Genomic DNA, 24,267 nt, shown 5'->3' on the forward strand with positions numbered 1-24,267 from the left:
CAACATGACGCTAGCATTGCAACGGGTTGAGCTTGCAGATCTGCAATTCTTAAATAGCCGAAAGAGAAAAAAAGAACCTGGTTAATCTGACTTTTTACGCTATATTACCTCATTTAGCTGGGGACCCCCAATGGACCCCCCCCCTCCACCTCCCATGGGCCCCCAGGCCCCACTTTGATAACCACTGCCCTTATAATAGACAAATAAACAAAATGCTTGCTGCACACGCAGAAATAAGTAATACAACACACACGACCTGCTGAGTGTGCACAAACAATTCTGTAGTAGCCTGGTCTAAATTTAGCCTATTGTGTATTGAGCATATATTCACCAGTAGCATTAATGTATCACTTAATGAATGACATGTCAGAAGATGCTGCTAACTACACCATTCCAGCACGATACATAAAGGAGGAGATAGCTGTGAAAAATGTCCTTTATTATTATTCCCTTTGAAGCCAATAAAAGTGGTAATGATTGTTTATATTGTTTGCTTCTTTAAAAAAAAAGCTTCCATTATTACTTTGCAATACAATACCCAAAGCAGCCGCACGCCTACAGGCATTATGTAGCCACTTTAGCTATGTATTGTAGCTTATGCTCAGTGGTGGAAAGTAACTAAGTGCATTTACTCAAGTGCTGTACAATTTTGAGGTATAGGCTACTTTTCTTTACTTGAGTATTTCCAATTTTCAATACTTGTACTTCTACTCCAGTACATCTCTGAGGCAAATATAGTACTTTTTACTCCACCGCGATTATGTGAAAACTTTAGTTATAGTTAATTTGTTGATTATGATTATTATCACAAAACATACATTTAACCAAGTTTTGAGCTTGTAGATCTGCTATTTTCCAAAGATTGTTTATACATTTTAGACACTTGAAAACTTGTGAATTATGACTATTATAAGCAGGTAGACAGACAGACAGACAGACAGACAGACAGACAGTTATAGTTTGTGTGTATGGGATTGTGTGTGAGACCCCTGCAGAGCCCCCCCTGTGGTTTCCTCCTCCTCTAAAGAATCAGACAAAGCCTTTCATCTGTCTGACAAACCCGGCACATGTATACGTATACCAGGACAACATCATTTCCATAGGGATGATTCCTCTACTTTCTGTCTAATTGTCTGTCTGTCTGTCTGTTTTGATTGATTGAATAATGTATTGAGTTAGAGATGAGTATGAAAAAACCTGAGATATGTTTAGTTGAAGGAGCTTTTTGTTGTGGCAGATCGTATTTGTCAAGCTTGGGAGAGAAGACGGAACACTGCATAATTCTGAGATGTAATTGAATGTATATTATGTGAAGGTTAGAGTTATAGTGTTCACGCTCATTTCATGCATGCTTCACACATCGCAGATGTTTAGGACTTGGACTATAACAACATTTTTCTGCCGCTAGATTACATATTTTGCTTTAATCCATGGGGGCTGTGCATGGGCTGTGCATGTTTGTTCCAGCGTTTACTGTTATTATCCTACAACTCTCCCTTACGGAGACAGAGCGATGCACGGAGAATTGACTCGTGGCCGCCTTCAAATTAAATTAAAACCCACTGTATGTCTACATTCCCTCTTCTTTGTCTCGTTATGGCCGTGTCTCTCTCCCGCCAGGCCATCGTAAATCCTGTCCATATTAACCCCTTCAATCCGTGAAAACGCATACTTTGTCATTTTAAGATGTCTTTGGCTATTAAAAAAATAGCAGATATACAAGCTCATAGCGCGGGACGGAGTGCAACGCTATGAGCTTGTATATCTCCTAAAAGACAGCAGATATACAGCTATCTTTGCTATAGATAGCAATATATTGTATTGCTATCTCTATAAAAGATAGCATATATACAGATAGCTGTATATTTATGTATAGATATATAGATATAGAGCTTGTATATCTATATAAAATGGTGGACATTTGGGAAATCTTTGAATAAATATATTTTAATATCAAATATTTGCTTCTGGGGGGGTCCCTGGAACAACATATTTTGAGATGGGGGTCCACGGCCAAATACATATCAAAAAACAGTATGTTGCTACAATATATCAGTGGTGCCCCAACTTTTCCATGTCAAGGACCCCCAAAATGATGTATTTGGCCACGGACGGACCCCCATCTCAAAATATGTTGTTCCAGGGACCCCCAGAAGCACAGATCGAAATAAAAAATGGTCGCTTTAAAAAAGATTAATTTTTTTCAAAGATTTGCACAAATCTTCCACGATAAAAAGAAAATAGCAGATCTACAAGCTCATTGCGCGGCACGATCTTAAAATGACACAGGTGCGTTCCCGGTCTCAATGGATTAAGTCAACGATCAGTATAGGCCTGGATATGAATATGTGCTGTAGTGTAACGGCAGGAGGAGATGACTTTCTCCACTCCCCCGCTTTCTCTCCGGGGGGAGAGGCCGTTATACACACTTTTATGGACATAATATGTACACAAACACACACAGATGCATACTAACACTTGCATATTATGCACACACACTGTAGTGTACACCCCACAGGCAACACACGCCCACAGTCACAAACTCAAAACGCAATCATTCAACCGGCACTCAAACTCACCATAAAAACACCGCTTGACATGCAAGAAAGGGTTTTATGATACAGTCGATGTCTACTCTACACATCAACTTCAAGTGAGAGGAAAGGGAGACAGGAAATCATACAGTATACGTGACATTAAGCCCCTGAATCTGTTTTATATCATGTTCTGATGAAGGTCACCTGACAGAAAACTTGTCATTTTTGGGGATTTTTTAAATTAAAGAAACTTGCATTAAGTGTGCACAATCTGGGAACCCGTTTGGTCAAAGAAAAAGGGGTGTGTCTGGGGGCACCACCTCCTTTTCTGTGTAGAAACAGGAACTCAGTTTGGCTCCTCCCCTTTCTTAGTCCATTGTTGTGAGCGTGTGATGTGCATTTTTTTTGCTATTCTTCGTGCGACAGAGTGGTTAAATGAAGTCTTGCCTTTCTGTTTAAATCTCATACAGAAAACTAGAGCGTGTGCGTGTGTGCGCGTGTGTGGTTGACTGGTTGTCCTCTAGGGTTTATGATTGATGCAGAAGTCCCCAGACATACGGTGTTGTTTCCTTGGCAGACAGACGGACATTGTTGTTTTCCTGGGCAGACAGACAGCGTGGCTGTGGCCCCTCTATGTTCCGGAGTAATCCGGACTCATTTCACCTCTGGCGTACACATAGAATCACTGTCACTGCAGTCTGCCTCCAGGCTCTGTTCCTCCTGGGCTCCATTTGGAGGCTGTCTGTGTGTGTGTGTGCGTGTGTTTCGTACTTGCGTGTGTGCATGTCTGAGATAGAGAGAGTTTATCTGAGGGTATAGTATTTGTAATATACTCTAGGTCAAGCGGTCACCTCGGAATCAGAACGGTTCCTGTTTCGATTCCCAGGCTCCTTCCGGCTTTGTGTCGATGTGTACAAGACTCATTCACTGCCAGATGTATTTACTTATGGCTGTGTTTGCCCACTGCCAGCCATTTTCTTTTTCTTTTTTTAAACTTTCAACAGGTCACAAAAAAATGATATTCATTATGATCGCATGTCCAATCGTTTGTAAACACACACGCTATATCCGTGCACGTCGCCCAGTCAACAAACATTTCAACCGGGTCAGGCCCTTCTCATGCAGCTCCATGTAAACGCGCCATTTCTCGTCACAGATTTTTCCGGTTTTCCTACTTTTTCAGCTCATGATCGCATGTCCGACTGTTGGTAAACACACAGCGTACGTGTGTGTGTGTGTGTGTGTGTGTGTGTGTGTGTCTCCCAGAGAAAGAATATTCCATCGGCGACATTCCCTTCTCCCCTCGCAGCAGTTTCAAAACCGAGTGTCTGGCGCGACACGGCGGGAAAAAAGGCAAGTCGAGAAAGAGACGTTTCAGTGAAAGAGTTAAACTGGAAGCGGGCGGAAACGGAAATCTTGGATTGGGTTGTTATTTCCGTTCCGGGTGAGTTACAGTGAAAGTAGTCACTGCGAGTGATAAAGAACAGTGAGATATTTTATAAAATCAAATAAAGAAAGAAAATACGTTTATTACGTCCTTTGGCAGTGAATGAGTTAATGAGGAACTTTGATTAGGTTTTATGCATGGGACCCCACTCTCTCTACTGTGAAGTCCTCGGTGCTAATTTAACTCCTGAGAGTGTACAAATGGAATCAAATTTGAACCCCTACAGTAGTAGTGGCTCCTGCATGGGCCTGATGTCGGGAATCGGCATCCCTGTGCAATATGTCTGGTCCAAATGGAGAGGTGTGCTTGCATTTTGTTTGATGGAAATCTCACTGGCATCACTTTAGAGTGCCTGCTAAGGCAACTGCTGTTAAATAAACGTTGTTTTATTTTTACCGTGGCTAGACTAACTGTATATTCCCTTCTGTATACTCCACTAGGCTGTGTTCTGGAGAAAAATAAATCCTTAGGCTTAGATTGTATATTTCTCACTATCCACTGTGGATTGACTGTTCCTTTTACCCACACTACTGGGGGATAGTACACAGGTACACGTTGATGTATTTATTCCTGCTAACACTGTTATGTGGTCACTGTCAGGCGGAAGGAAAGCTTGTATGTCCACAACTGCTGCTTTTTTATTATTTTAAGAAAAAAGGTGACAACAGTGAGCTTGTAGATCTGCTATTTTCACTACTTGTGTGACACTCTTTTATGATGAAGTACGGCATTAATTTACGGGGAAAAAACAAACATTTGAAACATGGAGATGCAAGGTTTCTGCCCCCTGCACTGTTGGTGCACCCTGATTATACTGCTGACTGCATAAATCACTGGTTCTCAATTTTGGACCCCCAAATTGATATATATTTGGCCGCGCACCCCCAAATTGATATATATATATATATATATATATATATTGCCGCGGACCCCCATCTGAATATGTTTTGTGCCAGGGACCCCCAGAAGAGAATATTTGTGTTAAAATGATTCAAGATTTTTTACAATACTTTTTTTCCCAGAAATGTTTAAAAACAGCAGATGTACAAGCTTGCAGTGCGGCACGAAGTGACACACTGTGAGCTTGTATATCTGCTATTTTTTAATGGCCAACGTATAAATGGATAAAGTGGTAAACAATTATTGTAATGCTGTATTAACACATTTTGCTGGGGACCCCCTGGAACCCCTCCAAGGACCCCTGGGTCCTTGACTTTTATTTTTTCATTTTGTTGTTCCTTTTTACCCTTTTTCTACCCAATTTAGTCATTATGCCCATTGATTCCTCCACACATAGCTGTTGTATCCCAGTACTGACTGACTCAAAGTTTTGAAAACCGGGTAAAAATTGTATTTATCAAACTTCATGGTGATGATTCACCAGGAGGCTGGATGGCTTGGTTCCAGAATTAAAATAATGAATACAAATATTTTCGGAAATCTCTATATAACCTAATATTTTCAGTCTGTCTGTCGGTCTGTCTGTCTGAGCTAATTAAAACCAAAAACATGCTGTAGGGATTTAAAATAGAAACGGCGTGACTTCTGTACACGCTGTTGGGTGCAAACAGACACTCTTTATATTTTGCTAATTAACAAGCGCATGCAAATACACAGATTTCAGTACAACTACACAGGCTTCAACCTTTTGTCACTCACTGTTCACATCCCATTCAGCTTTAATCTTCAAACATTTTCACTGACTGTGAAATTAATTGCTGTGCATAATAATCGCGTCCTAAATGTTTCAAAGCTGCACAGATTCCAGCTATCTATTATTCATAGTTATTAACTAATGTTAATGTGACAATGTCTAGTGAAATGTTGTATAATATTGTTGCTGTCGGGCAGAAACCTTCTATCTCCATATTTAAATGTTTTAATGTTTTTTTTTTGTCCCACTAAATGAATGCCCTATTTTCACTATTTCTGAAAAAGCCTGAAAGTGAAGTTGGTTAAGTGTGTTTGTGTGGGTTTAGAGGTTCGGGCCGCTATGCAACCCTCATATCTACGTCGTACCGCCGATCCGACTGATATGCCCATATATGGAGATCTCTGTATCTGTCAGTCCTTGTCCTTTTTATGCCCATATATGGAGCTGGCTGATGTGTTTGAGCCCTATGCCATGATGACACATTGAGGTTAGACAACACACTCCATATTTGGGCGTAGCTGGGAACTCCTTATGTGGTTATGGCTGAGTCATGGTGACATGATCGTGACGTCAGAGCAGTGGTGTAAAGTGCATTTACTCAAGTACTGTACTTAAGTACAATTTTGAGGTATTTTTTACTTTACTGGAGTATTTCCAATTGTCTATACTTTTACTTCTACTCCGCTACATCTCAGAGGCAAATATTGTACTTCTACTCCGCTACAATTATTTGAAAACTTGAGTTACTAGTTACTTTGCAGATATAAATGATTACATTATTAAACATACGATAACCACTTTATAGCCCTATTTTATACCTAGGGCCTCGCGACACGTTGTGAGCTTGTAGATCGGCTATGTTCAAACATTTTTGTACTTTTACTTTTGGTACTTTAAGTACATTTTGATACCAATACTTTTTTCCACCACTGGTTTTGGTACATATGAGGTCTCGGCCCGACAGTGCCAGATATATTACATCTGTCATATCTCCGGTGCTACGAGGCGTTGCTCTCTCTCCCTCCCCCTCATCTTATTTCTTTTTTTTTTCTCTCCGTTCTCGCCCCCTTGCTAGACGTGAATGCTTGGACGGTTACATGATGATGGAGTAAAATAAGTGACAGTTTTTTCTTTTAACCCATTAAGACCTGGAACTGTGTCATTTTTAGATTTGAGCTAAAAAAGCATTATTTTACACTTTTGGCTATTCAAAAATAGCAGATATACAAGCTCATAGCGCGGCACCGAGTGCCGCGCTACGAGCTTGTAGATCTGCTATTTTTGAATAATCGTGAAAATGTGTGCAAATCTTTGAATATATATATTCTTAAAGGGAACATTTTTAACTCAAATCTTTGCTTCTGGGGGGTCCCTGGAACAAAATATTTTGATGGGGGTCCGCGGCCAAAAACATATAATTTTGGGGGTCCTTGACGTGAAAAAGATTGAGAACCACTGATACAGAAACATACGTTTTTCAGAAAACTGTTGAGATTTAGGAGACATGTAGAATCGGCTTCAGGTCTCAATGGGTTAAACTGACGCGTAGTCAGCGATGCGCGGTTTGCACGTCCAACCCGACCACGTCCCCACAGACTAGTGCCAGTGGTGCACACAGTCACATGATGCTGTCAGACGCAGTAAGCAGAGTGTGCACCAACCCTAGGCAACCTAAAACCACAGGGTAAATAGTCACGCGAGTAAAGAGTGCATGCAGGGATAACAATGTAGAGCAGCCAGGGCAGTGGTGTAAAGTAACTAAGTACATTTACTTTACGTACTAGTACTTAAGGACATTTTTGAGGATTCTTTTTTACTTTACTGGAGTATTTCCCATTTGCCAATACTTTTACTTCTACTTCCACTACATCTCAGAGGCAAATGTTGTACTTTTACTCCACTACGATTATTTGACAGCTTTAGTTACTAGTTACTTTGCAGATTCAGATTATTATCACTAAACATACTTTAAAGGATCTACACCATGAATTAAAAAAATATATATATATATTTAATATCATATTGTTTATGTCCCTCAAACGTTTTTCAAAAGGTTTGAGCCTAAATCAAGCCTCAGATATACTCATTCCAACTAACTTCTCTCTGGCTTATAAAGCCCTTTCACCTGCGACACCACATTGTCCTGTTTGGCACGGGGCGCTATTGAGCCAGTTTGTATGCATGTTATCTCCTGGTTCTGTGTAGAAAAAAAAAAAAAAAGATTATTATTATTTTTTTTAGTTGGAACTGAAAAAACGGGAGGGATTTTACCAGACGTGACGTCACATCTGGGTGAAAATCAGTTTGGTCTGGTTTGAGACCAATTTACAGAAAACCCCAGATATGCTGTGAAAGCCTGAGTGTTCAAACTGGGGTATTTTTTGGGATAGAAGAGAGGTAGGGGAGACCAAAAACACACAAAAAAGAAGGAAAAGTTAAAATTCATGGTGTAGTCCCTTTAACTACTTTAGCCCTATTTCAGCCATTTGAAAATAGCCGATCTACAAGCTCACAATGTGTTGCGATGCGATTAAATTAGCTTCTTGAAGATAGGTAGGTATTTAGATAGGTAGGTAGATAGATAGATAGATAGATAGATAGATAGATAGATAGATAGATAGATAGATAGATAGATCGATAGATAGATCGATACTGTAGATAGATAGATAGATACAAAGATGCACAACAACCTGTGATCATATGTCCACAGAACATGGATAAACACGATGGATAATAGCTCTGGAAATACACAATTGATTTCCTAGAGATTAAAGTAGCTATTAAACTCTTCCACAAAGCAGACCATTAGCTGTCTATTAACACGGTTCACTGTGCTTATGCAGTCCATTTACATATCAACCACTCGTGTCCAGTGTTATGTAAATCAGCTATACGAAAACACTTATATCTTACAAGCTCACAATGCGGCGCAGCATGAAAAAACTCGAAACAAAGACGTTTGAATGAAAGACATTTTGAATATTTCACCCGTTAAGACATGGCCATAGAAATGGCCATTAAACAACTATTTATCTTGTGAGGAACAGGAAATTGATCCTCACAATGTATATTTCTAAAATTCCTGTGGGGATTGATTGGTTGATTGACTGAATACTTTATTAATCCATTAAGGGTTAGTAAAATAGCAGATATACAAGCTCATAGCGCGGCACCGATTGCCGCGCTACGAGCTTGTAGATCTGCTATTTTTGAAAAATCGTGAAAATATGTGCAAATCTTTGAATATATATATTTTTAAAGCGAACATTTTTAACTCAAATCGTTGCTTCTGGGGGGGTCCCTGGAACAAAATATTTTGATGGGGGTCCGCGGCCAAATACATATAATTTTGGGGGTCCTTGACATGAAAAAGATTGAGCACCACTGATATAGAAACATACGTTTTTCAGAAAACTGTTGAGATTTAGGAGACATGTAGAATCGACTTCAGGTCTTAATGGGTTAACAGTTTGCAAAAAGTACAGAGGTACAGTGATACAATAATTCTAAAAGGATAACACAAAAAGTTGTTTCCATTGTGGTCCTGTGTGTCCAGTAGTTCTCAAACAAGGACCCCCAGTCAAGGACCCCCAAAATTGATATATATTTGGACCGCAGACCTCCCTCATCTGAAAAGTTGCTTTGTGCCAGGGCCCCTCAGAAAAGACAATTTGTTAAAAAAATAGCAGATAGTACAGGCTTGCAGCGCGGCGCGGAAGTGATGCGTTGTGAGCTTGTGTATCTGCTATTTTCCAAAGGTAACACATTCGGCTGGTGACCCCCTGGAAGCCCTCCAAGGACCCCTCCAAGGACCCCGCTTTGAGAACCAATGCTGTGTAGTACATCTGGCGCTCAGTCGCTCACAAGTATTTACACACACACACACACACACACACACACACACACACACACACACGCACACGCAGGGAGAGAGATGCTGCTCATGCACTCTATCATAGCGTGCATCATCCATTGGGGAAACGGCAGCACGGTCCATTCATTTGGAGGAGGAGGAGGATGCGGGCAGGGGGAGAACAAGGTGTCGTTAATCATGGATATAAGGTAGGCCATATCCCTGGCTCCTTTCCATTGATTCTCCTCCCGGAGGCGTAAGTGGCAATATGGCGCCGGATCGTAAAGGCACGAAGGCCCTTTTTATAGCACATGTTTAACCCATTGAGACCGGGGACGCATCTGTGTGTCATTTTAAGATGTCTTTGGCTATTCAAAAATAGCAGATATACAAGCTTGTATCTAGATCTACTATTTTCTTGAAAAATATTGAAAATGTGTGCAAATCTTTGAATATATACACTTGTTTAACTCAAATCTTTGTTTCTGGGGGTCCCTGGAACTAAATATTTTGAGATGGGGGTCCGCGGACAAATACATATAATTTTGGGTGGTCCTTGACACCCAACACCACTGATATTATAGCAACATATGTTTGTTTCTAAAAAACTGTTTAGAAGACATTTTGTAGAATCCCCCAGAAGCAAAGATTTGAGTTAAAATGTGCGCCTAAAAATATATATATATTCAAAGATTTCCCAAAAAAAATCAAGATTTTTAAAACAATAGCAGATATACAAGCTCATAGCGCGGCAGTGCCGCGCTATGAGCTTGTATATCTGCTATTTTTGAATAGCCCAGAGAAATCTAAAGTGACACAGATGCGTTCCCCGGTCTTAATGGTTTAATGACATTATGGCACATATTAGATTTCTATCTATCTTCTCTGTCTTCCGATCCCGTTTGTTCATTTTCGATCCCGTTCTTCTCCCATGTTTTTTTGTGGATCTTACTGCACTAATTAGTTGCTGTTCCCTCAATCTTTGTTGTTGTTGTTGTCATTCTCCTCTCTCTCTCTCTCTCTGTCTGAAGGGGTGAGATTAAGCTGGCCTCCCTGCAAATCACCCTTCACTGCAGCAATGCTAATGACAATATGCCCGTTTTAGATGGAAATCCCTTAATTATGCTTTACATTCAGGCAGCGTTTTGGAGAGAGTGACATTTTGTCGCTGACAGATGGGGATTTGTTTAGACCCAGTGTTTCTCACATGGGGGTACGTGTGTCCTTGGGGGGGACTGTGAAAAATGTATTTTACTGTAATATGTATTGATGAAACGTTTAACAAACTTTGTGTGAACCTGCTGTTCTGTAAAGTGTTAAACCAAATGATATCAAAAACTTGACTAGCACAACTGAATAGAGAGCAATACTTATTTGCCATTATGATGTTGTATTTTGAACATATTGACATGAAAACGGTACATTTGATGTCAATATTTTTTACACAAAATGTTGTAGTCGGGTAAAGCGGGTACATGGATTCAGAAACCATGGGGAAAGGGGGGATTACTGAATTTAAAACAGGTGGGGACATGTGAATCATAAAAGGTTTTACAGGGCGACGCAATTTCTGCATTCTCGCTTTGCGCCAGCAGGGGCGCACTGTGCCTCTCGTATGAACACACAGACACGCCTTTCCTCGGCTGTGTCACATCGTTGTGCAGAAAAAAAGCTGACCACAAGCCAACAACTTGTGCCGTGTGCATGAAACGTGATGGTTTCGCGGGAGCGCGCCCACTTGTCGCTCCGCCTGTCCGATTGCCTGCACCTCCCTTCCTGCCTGCTCGCCTCTTATTGAACATGAATTACTAGACATGTCAGTCACTTCTGTCGCGGAAATCTGTGGCACAACCTCGGGAACAAAGACTCAGAGCAAGATACACGAAAAATGTTCTTAAAACATGAATGATTTGTATTGTTGCAACAAGCGAGACTTACATGTACAAATACAATGCAAAGCAATGGAACATCCTGTCGGTCCTACCGCATGTCAGTTCCGACCCCATCTTATATACTGAGCCCACCAAAGGCTTCTCACCATATGAGCCCACCAAACATATTCTCACCATATGTTTCACCACCTTCTGTCTCTGACAACAATACATGCATGCAGTCACATGATCAACATTCAACAGCTGTTTGATTTGGAGTTCTCTCAAATGAATAACATCTCAAATCACCTCCACATTTTGCATGTAAAAAGCCTTTAAGACATTGTAAACATGACATTAATTCCAAGCAGTTTTCGTCCAGATGTTTTTCTCTATTTTACTTAAACAATAATTGATTCATTTTTCCCTCTCTCCCTCTCTCCCTCTCTCCCTCCCTCTCTCCCTCTCTCCCTCCCTCCCTCCCTCCCTCCCTCCCTCCCTCTCTCCCTCCCTCTCTCTCTCTCTCCCTCTCCCTCCCTCTCCCTCCCTCTCTCTCTCCCTCTCTCTCCACAGAGGATGAGCTGCAGCTACCTGCTCTGCACCATCCTCCTCTTCGTGGCCGTGCTCTTAGCGGTCACCGTCACCGGCACCATCCTCTTCATGAACCACTACCAGGCGCCGCGCATGTCCGACGGCCCGCCGCACGTCTCCACCAACCAGGACGAGGCCAACGCCCTGGTGACGGTGGAGCGCGGCGACGGCTCGCGCGTCAACATCTTCATCGACCCCAACTGCCCCGACTACAACGGCAACTTCCTGCGGCTGGAGGGCGTGCAGACGTCGCTGCTGCACTCGCTGACCGACCACGACGCCGACCTCAAGTCGGTCAAGGGCCAGGACCGCGCGCTGCTGGTCAGCCTGGCCGAGGAGGTGGCCAAGCTGTCGGCGCACGCCGGCCAGCTGAAGATGGACTACGAGTCGCTGCGCCGCGGCCAGGGCAGCCTGGGGCAGGACCTCAACACCCTGCAGACGGAGCAAGGGCGCCTCATACAGGTGAGACGCCAGCACCACGCACATGTTTAACGATTTATTCACGTCCACGTAAAGGAGAGCATATACCAAGGACGCAAATATTAACCCATTCAATCCGGGGACGCATCTCTGTCATTTTAGATTTCTTTTTCAAAAATTCAACTATTCAAAAATAACAGATCTACAAGCTCATAGCAAGGCACCGAGTATGAGATAAAAATTGTGAACATTTGTGCAAACCTTTAAATATATATTTTTTTAAAGTGAACATTTGTAAAATGTTTTGTTCCAGGGACCCCCAGATGCAAAGATTTGAGTTTCACCTTAAAAATATATATATATATTTTTTTTCTTTCAAAAATATTATATAATAGCTATATAATAGCTATTTTTGAATAGCCAAATAAATCTAAAATGACAGAGATGCGTCCCCGGATTGAAGGTTAAAGGTACAGTTAAGGTTACATTCACAAAATCATGGCATGTGTCTTCATGATACAATAAGCATATCAGTCAGTATTCTGTGGGCATAAGTAACAACGTCACCGCCATATGTGGCGGCTACCAATTATAGCAGAGACAGCACAGTGCTTTGCCAGCCCTTTTTGCCTCCTTTTTGGGCATCCCAAGTTGAGGAAACTCTCTAACACACACACGCGCGCGCGTGCGTACGCACGCACGAAAGTAAACACACACACACACACACACACACACACACACACACACACACACACACACACACACACACACACACACACACACACACACACACACACACACACACACCCACAAGATAGACCTTTATTGATCCAATGGGGTCAAATCAGTCGCCAAGAGTCAACAACACAGTATTAAAAGTTACAGAGCTGCAAATAGAGTAAGAAACGTATAATTGGACACAACAATCCAAAGGGAAGAAACACAATTACAGAATGACCATCAGTAATGAACCACAGTATGTGTAGTGTACGCCTAATACAACGAGCCTGCGCTATGCAGAAGAAAAAAAGACACAAGGTTACAGTGTCATCCCGGCCCGCCCCCAATGCACAACCCAGTATGTAAGCAAAAGATACACAGCACACAATTATTCCACAATTATTAGCACTGCAGAATAAAAACTACCCCTATTCACATGGTTGTCCGCACCATGCATGTCCTCGCCCTTGCAACACAATTGTCAGTGTCACCCATTGCAATCAGTGCAATCAGTGCAAGGGAGAGAAAAAAAGTGACAATAATCAACAGTGCAATCAGTACAGGGTGTCACCGTGCTACAAAGTCAGAGTCATTGGCCGTGCGGAAAATATGCATCTATTATGTGACAGTAGACCCGTCAGAGTGACCACATACACACACACACACACACACACACACACACACACACACACACACACACACACACACACACACACACACACACACACACACACACACACACACAACCCTGCACGCCAGTGCTGATTTTGACAGCACATTTTGATTTGGTTTTCATACTCTTTCATAGTTTCACAGTCTTGTTTTGAAAAAAAAGAATCCATTAAGTTTTAGTCATATTTTAGTCATCCGAAATGTTTTCTACAGTTGATCTAGTCGACTGAAATGTATTTTGGCGGACTTTGATGGCGACGTAAATGCCCGATTTTACACTTGGTTGCATGCTGAAAATAGCCGATCTACAAGCCCACAACGCGTCGCGCTGCGACGCGTTGTGAGCTTGTAGATCTGCTATTTTCAGATGAGGGTCCACCGCGGCCAACACTAGTCCACTAGTCCTTCCCTAACATTGTAGTCTAGATTTTATTTGTTGACGAAATTGCCAATATATTTAGTCATAGTTTTGGTCGTTTTTATTTACTTTTTCGTGTGTGAGAAAGGGTAGTCGACGAACATTTTCTCATCAAAGTTTAGTTGACGAAATCAATACTGCTGCACGCGCATACTATATGCACACATATGCACAGACACACATGTGATGTAAGCAGAAGAAGCATAATATGAAGAAGCATAACAATACAGTTCATACATTGCAAGGTTTTCACCACGATATTATCGTGGTGAAAACCTTGCAATGTATGAACTGTATTGTGTTCTTTCTTGTGTTTTGAAGTCTGGTTTAGCATGCAGCGTTCACAGGGGACTGACCTTGTTTAGCTAAACTTACATTATAATCAGCAGTGTACTCTATCTAATACATGTAAAACATGTAGTAGGGCACTGCTGATTATTTTGAGAGAGATTCAAAGTTATAGAAGAAACATGAGAGCCCAAGTTTTTCCTGAGGATTATTTTCTCCTCCTGTCGGATGAATACCTTGTATGTCCAAACCGGTTCCTTTTCTTTATTATTATTTTAAAATAGTGAAAATAGGTGATCTATACAAGCTTGGTAGATCGGCTGTTTTCACTACTTTTGCTTGACACTCTTGTACGACAAAGTAGGGCATTAAGTGACGAAAAAAAACCTTGTCTTGTCTCTTGTCTCTTAATACAGAGTGTGAGCAAGTGGCAAGGCAGTAGATCGCTGCTGCCCCTAGTGGCGGATAGTGGAAATTCCCAGAAGTGACGCGTGACTTGCGCGATTTGTGGGACAGGCCAAAGGAATTGTGCCGATCTCAGTATAGCAACTAACTGAACAAAGTTGAAATATGGAGAAACAAGGTTTCTGCCCGACAACAACGGCGAATTAATCCTGAGACGGGGGGAAAAGTCGACGGATTTGACCACAGACATGGCGTTGCAGAGTTTCTCTGTTCCTCGTCCAACACGCCAAAGGCCTCTGTCCATCAAACGGCGAGGTTCAAACGCAAACATTTAACCCATTAAGACCTGAGGCCGATTAAAAAAAAAAACTCCTAAATCCTAACGCTTAAAAAAATGTATGCATTCAAAGATTTGCATACATTTTCAATGTTTTTCAAAAATAGCAGATCTACAAGCTCATAGCGCGGCACTCGGTGCCGCGCTATGAGCTTGTATATCTGCTATTTTTGAATAGCCAAAGTAATCATAAAATGACACACAGATGCGTCCCCGGTCTTAATGGGTTAAAAATAGAGATACCAGAGGAAATCTCTCTGAGATGCTTTAAGTCTGCTGAGAGCTGGCATTTTAGGGCTTAAGTCACGGCGAGAGTGGAGGGAATGAATAATTATAAATCTCCTCTGAGAGTGAGCAAGGGCCTGGACATTGTTGGTTATTGTCTCCGCCTGGCCGGGGCAGCCCGAATGCCGGAGAATGTGTTTTTTGCCCCTGTCCGTCCGTGTGTGTGTGTGTGTCCGTCCGTTTTTCAAATCGGCCTCATGGTGGCGCTATAACAGGGCCCTTCACGTTGTGTTCTATAACTCTTGAACCGTAGGTCTTACGATCACATTTCTCGCCCTGAATTCATTGGATACCCATACAGGCCCCAGCCTTTTGTGCTACGAAATCGGTACGATCTCTAAAGTCATGAGATCAAGAGTAGACATATTTCTCATAATACCGTTTCAATTGTCTATATAAGTGCCTTACAAAATTTCCTCAGAGGAGCGCAGTTAGGTAATAGTGCTCTTTATTGCATGGCCAACGTGGGACTTGCAGGAAAAAAATATATTTTTTTAAAAAGGAAATAAATCAAGAATGAATATCAATATTAAGTAATTACTCACAACAGGCCATGGTAATGTTTATATCGGCGCTAAGGGGCGTTCATCCTCTTAGCTGTGACATAATCACCGTTGTGAGTTATTGGCTTCGCAAAGCGCTTAGACACATCGCAATTAGAGCTGTTTTTAATAACAATTTCATTACAAGAATAATGTCTTTCCTTTTTTGTACAAGAAAGCAAGACCCAACAACTGCCTTAACCTATTAACCCATTAAGACCTGGAACTGTGTCATTTTTAGATTTGAGCTAAAAAGCATTATTTTACACTTTGGGCTATTCAAAAATAGCAGATATACAAGCTCGTAGCGCGGCACCGAGTGCCGCGCTACGAGCTTGTAGATCTGCTATTTTTTTTAAATCGTGAAAATGTGTGCAAATCTTTGAATATAAATATTTTTAACTCAAGTCTTTGCTTCTGGGGGTCCCTGGAACAAAATATTTTGATGGTGGTCCCTCGCCACATACAATTTTGGGGGTCCTTGACATGAAAAAGATTGAGCACCACTGATATAGAAACAAACGTTTTTAAGAATACTGTTGAGATTTAGGAGACATGTAGAATCGGCTTCAGGTCTCAATGGGTTAAAACCGGGCATCTGTCATTTTAGATTTTGCGCTGGCTTTTCAAAAATAGCAGATCTACAAGCTCACAGTGCATCACTTTGTGCCGCGCTGCAAGCTTGTACATATGCTATTTTTGCAACATTTTTTGAAAAATGTTGAAAGTGTTTGAATCTTGAATGATTTAGATTTTTTTGTAACACAAATCTTCTCTTCTGTTGGGTCCCTGGTACAAAACACTTTCAGATGAGGGTCCACCGCGGCCAAATACTTATCATTTTTGAGGTCCTTGGCACGAAAAAGGTTTGAAAACTACTGATTTAGAAGGTATTTGTAGAATCGACCTCAGGTGTTAATGGGTTCATAAGCAAGGCTGGTTGCTATGCAACGTTTACATTCAGATGTGAGATCTAAATGTCAGCTCCATCTGTCTGTCATTTGCCATTTCTCATACCTGCCGTAGATGTCTCCTGACATTTCATTGACCCGCACCTTTGGCCTTGACGATTTAAAACTGCCTATTTGTTCCTGATGTGACGTACAGACCATTTAGTTTAGCTGAACGGTATTTGCTTCATTTCATTTTTTTTTATCCTTCAATTCCAGCCGTTTGCACCTCAGTGTCATCCTTTGAAGGTGATTTTCTTTTCTTTTCTTATTTTTTTTACCGGAGACATGCATTGCTCTATCAACTCCTCCATAGATATGCCTCCATGGAGGTCAAAGTTCCCCTTGAATGATTTCATTTTGTTGCGGTTCTCACCTTGACAAGCACTTTGTTTGTTTTTTCTTAGCCGTGAAGTGATACGCACCTTTACAAAGACATTAAACCTAGCTATACATAGCCATGGTAGACGGTTATTATAGCACACCTGTCACACAATCAGATGGTTTGAAATGCCATGGATTTATTGTAACCAGTGGTGGACAGTAACTAAGAACATTTACTTGAGTACTGTACGTTTGGAGTTTTTGCTTTTCTTGTTTTAGTTTGTTTAGTTTGTTTCCACTACATTCTAAATAGAACTCTTGGGACTGAATCGTACAAACTATATCATTAATTAACCACTTAAGCCTTATTTCACTTCTACTGTAGATCTGCTATTTTCTACTTTTTTGAACATTTCTTACAATCCTACATTAAAATTGCCTAGAGGGTGGGTCAACCGCGGACCCCCCACGGACCCCCCCCGGACCCCCCCCCCTCCCCCCTGGGTGCTCTGATCTGCACAAACATTGTAAAGGGACTGCCATCAGAATGGCCACAGGCAGCAGCTGTAAGTGACAGTTACTTCAGAACCATAGACAGCAGCTAGAGTCACTTCAGAACCATGGACAGCAGCTACAGTTACTTCAGAACCATGGACAGCAGCTAGAGTCACTTCAGAACCATGGACAGCAGCTACAGTCACTTCAGAACCATGGACAGCAGCTACAGTCACTTCAGAACCATGGACAGCAGCTACAGTTACTTCAGAACCATAGACAGCAGCTAGAGTCACTTCAGAACCGTGGACAGCAGCTACAGTCACTTCAGAACCATGGACAGCAGCTAGAGTCACTTCAGAACCATGGACAGCAGCTACAGTCACTTCAGAACCATGGACAGCAGCTACAGTCACTTCAGAACCATGGACAGCAGCTACAGTTACTTCAGAACCATAGACAGCAGCTAGAGTCACTTCAGAACCATGGACAGCAGCTACAGTCACTTCAGAACCATGGACAGCAGCTACAGTCACTTCAGAACCATGGACAGCAGCTACAGTTACTTCAGAACCATAGACAGCAGCTACAGCTACTTCAGGACCATAGACAGCAGCCACAGCTACTTCAGGGCAATAGACAGCAGCCACAGCTACTTCAGGACCATAGACAGCAGCTACAGTCACTTCAGGACCATAGACAGCAGCTACAGTTACTTCAGGACCATGGACAGAGGCCACATTCATCTCTGTGCTATATTCAGGGCCCCTCTCTCTTTCTCTCTGAGAGCGATGTATACTTTCTCCACATGTGGCCCCCCATGGGTGCCACAGGTGCACAATCAATCCATCACGGTGCTCAATCCGCAGCAAACTTGGCATAAACACTGTTCAGAGGTCTGCCATGGCAATGGTCACACCAGGGGCCACATGTAAACCCCAGGGGCTATGGCAGGGGCCCCCGGGGGCCACAGGCCTCCGTTTGCTCCAATCCGCACCAAACGTGCCACAAACACTGTTCGGGGGATGGCCATGAGTATAATAGTCACACCAGGGGCCACCCACCATTATATAGTGGGGCTGTATCTTGCTAATAATAATAATAATAATACACACAAGGTTTGCTGTAGCTGTGATGTAATCACAATATAATGTACTGCACCACTGTTCCGGTATATTATCCCTTAATTATTCATCAGCCCTGGCTCAGATCTGCACACAGAGAGCTGTGATGATCGCTGAATTAATTCCACAGGGAGTCCCCGCTATCTATCACTGTGTGAGGAAAAAAAACGTGGTGTTTATTGTTCAGTATAGGTTACCACCAGAGGAGGAATAATAATCATTAGCGTTAAAGAAATGCACACATCTATTCAGATGAAGTAATACTACATAATGCGTCCCTGCGCTATATATGTTTAACACGTGCGTTATTATTTAAACACATCATTTGATACTTTTTTCCCCTCCGTTTTTTTTTGCAACGTCTACATTGATTTATTTGACTACACATATTATAAATGTGCACTATGGTGCAATATTTTACTCGACAGACTGTTGTGTGTGTGTGCGCGCCTGGTGGGGATTAGCCCCTCTAGTCTGTATTGAATGGATTTCATAGCCGCCAGCCATGCAGTGCATACAATCAGACACACTGGCTAAGATTTACTAAGCCATTTGGCGCTGAATCCCTCTATGCACAGAAATGGCAGATTTTTCCCCTCGCATATGGATGGAAGTCGATGGAATTTGCCCAAAGCATTGGTTCTCAAAGTGGGGTCCGGGGACCCCCAGGGGTCCTTTGAGGGGTTTTAGGGGGTCCCCGGCTGGATGTGTTACCGTGGCTATTTAAGAATAGCAGATATACAAGCTCGCAGCGCGTCACTTCGTGAAGCGCTGCAAGCTTGTACATCTGCTAATTTTGATTCTTCTCTCCTGGTGCACGTGGTCCCTGGCACAAAACCTTTTCAGATGAGGGTCCGTGGCCAAATATATATCAATTTGGGGGTCCTTGGCACGGAAAGGTTTGAGAACTACTGTCCTAGCGGATGCAGGGGCTTCCGGGGGCTTCCGATCTAAAAGTTCACAACGCGTCACATCGCGGCATGTTGTGAGCTTGTAGATCTGCTACTATTGCTATTTCTGAGATATTTTGAAATTGAAAGTGCTTATATGTGTTGTATGTGGATCCTTATTTCCATTTCCTGAAAAGCAACTGTTTTGGACATAAAGGGTTTCTACCCGATAATACTTTGATGACCAGCGGACCGGTGGCAGCGGCTCCGGTAGGAGAACGAAGGAGACTCTTTGTGTCTCCTACCGGAACAGCTGCCGGACGTCTCCATGGGGTTACTAATCGATAGAAAAAAAGTCATTTTGGGGTGAACTATCCTTAAGTGGTTAAGTGATTAAGGCATATTAGAGACAAAATAGGCACAGATATTATAACATTTTTTTTCCTAAATATATAATTATTGTTAATTACTGTATTCCACTGAACCAAGACTACTGCACCTTGGAACAATTATTTTTAATAGCATTTAGTGTCTCAGAAGAGAAGATGTAAATTTCCCTTTTTACGAGAACAGCTGGTGATATTTCTCTTGAGACATCTACAGTAATTGCTGCTGCTGGGTCCCACAGTGCACCGTGGAAAAAAAACAAAAACAATGTTTGCCGTTGTTTTGTATGTACTATCTCCGATATTATTAATGTAGCATAATGTTAAAGCATGGCTTTGGTGAACCATGACAACTTCAACTACAACTCAGTGTTGGAAAACAAGACTAAAGGGAGGCCATCACACCGAGACGAAACGGTTCAACAATTGCAATGCAAAACAGTGCAAATTAGAGATGCGAGGATGGGCTTTTTCGTCACCCGAATCTGCGTGTTGTACACGTTCATTATCCATCCGCCATCCAACCGCATTGATTATATCACCCGCCCCAAAACAAATAAAGTGTCCATTACAATCAGTGCAATGCCAATCAAATAAAGTGACTATAGCGCTATACAGTAGCTAGGATAAATGCCATGATATCAATCAAAATTTGTAGGGCTCTTCCTCCAGTGGTACATTTACGTTTTAAGTACTATACTTAAGTACAATTTTGAGGTACTTTTACTGTACTGGAGTATTTCCAATTTTCTGTACTTTTACTTCTGCTCCACTACATCTTAGAGGCAAATATTGTACTTTTACTCCTCTACAGTTATTTGAAAACTTCAGTTACTTGTTACATTTTAGATTTTGATTATTATTACAAAACACTTCAGCCCTATTTACATTTTGGCCATTTGAAAATAGCTGATCTACAAGCTCACAATGCGATGCGATGTGAGCTTGTAGATCGGCTATTTTCAAAATATGTGTAGATATTTTATACACTTGAAAACTTGGGGACATTCTGCATAAAGAGTACTTTCTACTTTTGTTACTTGAAGCACATTTTGATACCAACACTTATGTACTTTTACTCAAGTAAATTTTGAATTTCTGACTTTTATACTTGTAACAGAGTACCTCTACATTGCAGTATTGATACTATAAGGATAAGGATAATTCCTTTTAACAGGTCGTTCATGAAAGTCCTTGCGGTCTTGTTGAACCTGTGAGCAATTAGGGGTTAAGAGTCTTGCTCAGGGACAAATTTCATTTCATCGACACATATGCCGGCCTGGCCTGGAATCGAACATGGGGCAACCAGGGCCTCTGGCTCCCTAGGCGGGCTCACTGACCACTCAGCTATGGCCGCCCCACTTTCACTTAAAAAACTTTTTTTTTAAAGTGAGTACTTTGTCCACCACTGTCTTCCTCTCTCTGGGGAGGACATACACAGCCCTAATACCGTATCAATTTGGAGGATCCTTGACATGAAAAAGCTTGGAGAACCAGCTGCAATAAAGCGCTTCCATTGTTTCGGGGTGGTGGTGGTGGTGGTGGGTCTTGGGCAGAAGCACAGCAGGGCCAGGAGAGGCTAAGTGGAGGCTGCTGGTGGTGGTTTGTGGCAGCACAGGGACACCCAGGTGATTGATTTGCTCTTTGGAAGTGAGGCGCGCGGAGGTTGTGTGCGCAGACAGAGTTTCAGCCTGACACCCCGATGTGACTGTGTGATCTATCGGTCGCCCGTGGCCAGGGACTTTGTGATTTATCCCACTGAGACCGGCGGGGAACGCATCTGTTTTTTTTTAGATTTCTTTGGTTATTCAAAAAATAGCAGATCTACGAGCTCGTAGCGCGGCACCGAGTGCCGCGCTACGAGCTTGTTGATCTGCTATTTAAAAAAAAAATCTTGACAATTTATGCTAGTCTTTGAATATATATGTTATTTTTTTAAAGCAAACATTTGTAACTCAAATCTTTGCTTCTGGGGGATTCTACAAATGCCTTCTAAATCCCACAGTTTTTGGAAAAACGTATGTTTCTATATCAGTGGTTCTCAAGGACCCGCAACATTATATGTATTTCGCTGTGGACCCCCATCCTAAAAACGTTTTGATCCAGGGACACCCAGAAGCAAAGATTTGAGTTAAAAATATTCGCTTTTAGAGAAAAAAAAAAGAAGAAAAAAAAATATATATATTAAAAGATTTGACACATTTTCACGATGTCCTTTTTCAAAAATTGCAGATCTACAAGCTCATAGTGTGGCTATGAGCTTGTAGATCTGCTATTTTTGAATAGCCAAAGACATCTTAAAATGACACGGACGGCTTCCCGGATGGAATGGGTTATATGGTGACACGCAGCTGACTGTGCCATTGTTAGTAATGGCTCTGTGTGAGTGCAACAAACATGCCCCCATAGGAGGATTGTTGTACCCCCGCTCGCCCCACAGAGAGAGAGAGAGAGAGAGAGGGGGAACCATATCCCGCGATGCCCCCGAGGTGTGGATGAGGCGCGGTGGCGGCGGTGGGACCAATGTGATTGCATTGTGGTTTTGAAACCTATGTCTGTTTTATGATGTTCTATAATGATGGATGCTTTCATCTCTCAGGTTTACAGCGTTCACTTACAGTATAGTAGGTTCCTTTACATTCACACTATAGGGCTGTGGCTGTCATGGGGATTATTCAGTTGATTATTTTGGTGATTAATGGAATAATTGAGAAGCATAATTCTTTTATAATTTGTTACAAAAAATCATGTATCAATGAATCAATATGAACATTGTATTGTAATTATAACAGATTTTTATTGAAATAATTGACTAAATTGATTCATTTCATTAAACACTTAAAGGGATAGTTCACCCCCAAAATGTATCGATTAGTCACCCCATGAAGATAGAAAAAAAGTCATTTTGGGGGTGAACTATCCCTGTAAGGCGTAATGTATACTTCGTCATACACAGACAATAGCTAACATAACTGATATACAGTACAAGGGTTGCATCGTATTACATTGCCATCATTGAAAATCAGCTATTTTCAATATTTTGGAAAAAAGGGGGGAAATGACAGTTCTAATTTGTTCCCCACAAATAGATAATTTTTCATTAAAATCAATTAAAAAAGTTCCCCATGATCAATGAAATTGATCAGTTTGATAAACAGTCGTGCCCCGAATTAATTTATCACGTTTAGTGTACACTAGGCCATTGGTTCTCAAAGTGGGGTCCGAGGACCTCCAGGGGTACTTGAGGGGGTTCCAGGGGGTCCCCAGCTAAATGATGGACAGGAACTAAAAGGACCCTTATGGGTCTGTAACTCTGAGAGTGTACAAATGGAACCAAATGGACCCGTTAGGGTCCATTTGGTTCCATTTGTACACTCTCAGAGTTAAATTAACATTGATTTTACAATATGAATTGGGGTCCCAGAGATAGAAATGCCATTAAATGGGGGTCTGTAGCATAATGCATGTTAAACTGGGGGGGGTCCTTATTACAATGATTGAGAATCACTGCTAGAGCCGTACTAATCTTCTCTTTTGGGGGTCCCTGGCTTATCTTTTCAAATGAGGGTCCGCGGGCTAATAAGTGTCTATTTGGGGGTCCTTGACATGAAAAAGTTTGAGAACCACTGCACTAGGCCATTCACACAAAGAGCATTGAGGCTCTTCCGTGGTGATTTATTACAACAAACAAATAAGCAATAATAACTGTGAAATCTGCCATGCCAATTAATGCTTTCTAAGCAGCACAGCACTTAGAAAGTTGACTTCTCCCAGTCTCACATTCAAGAGTTTACGCTTGCATCTCGTTGCTGTCGCCGGGCAGAAACCTTGCATCTCCATATTTCAACGTTACGTTTTTTTCGTAAAAGAATGCCCTACTTCATCACACAAGAGTGACACATAAAAGTATAGTGAAAACAGCAGATCAACAAGTTCACAACGCGTCGCGATATATCTGCTATTTTCACTATTTTAAAATGTTTTTAATACAATAATAAAAAAGGACGTTTTTGGCAGTGGTGTAAAGTAACTAAGTACATTTACTCACTGTACTGTAC

The 24,267-nt window shown here is 41.8% G+C and overlaps 1 protein-coding gene across 1 annotated transcript in view; it reads left to right on the plus strand.

Moving 5' to 3' along the window:
• fibcd1b (fibrinogen C domain containing 1b) overlaps positions 1-24,267 on the plus strand; it is a gene marked incomplete at both ends in the record, with an annotated part of 248,771 nt that overhangs the window by 90,787 nt on the left and 133,717 nt on the right. Inside the window, one exon of the mRNA XM_084046141.1 lies at positions 11,936-12,415. Coding sequence (XP_083902267.1) covers positions 11,936-12,415 — 480 coding nt within the window. The remainder of the gene's footprint in view (positions 1-11,935; positions 12,416-24,267) is intronic.

Source organism: Gymnoscopelus microlampas (genome assembly GCF_963454915.1).
Source record: "Gymnoscopelus microlampas genome assembly, chromosome: 21".
Classification (NCBI taxonomy): domain Eukaryota; kingdom Metazoa; phylum Chordata; class Actinopteri; order Myctophiformes; family Myctophidae; genus Gymnoscopelus; species Gymnoscopelus microlampas.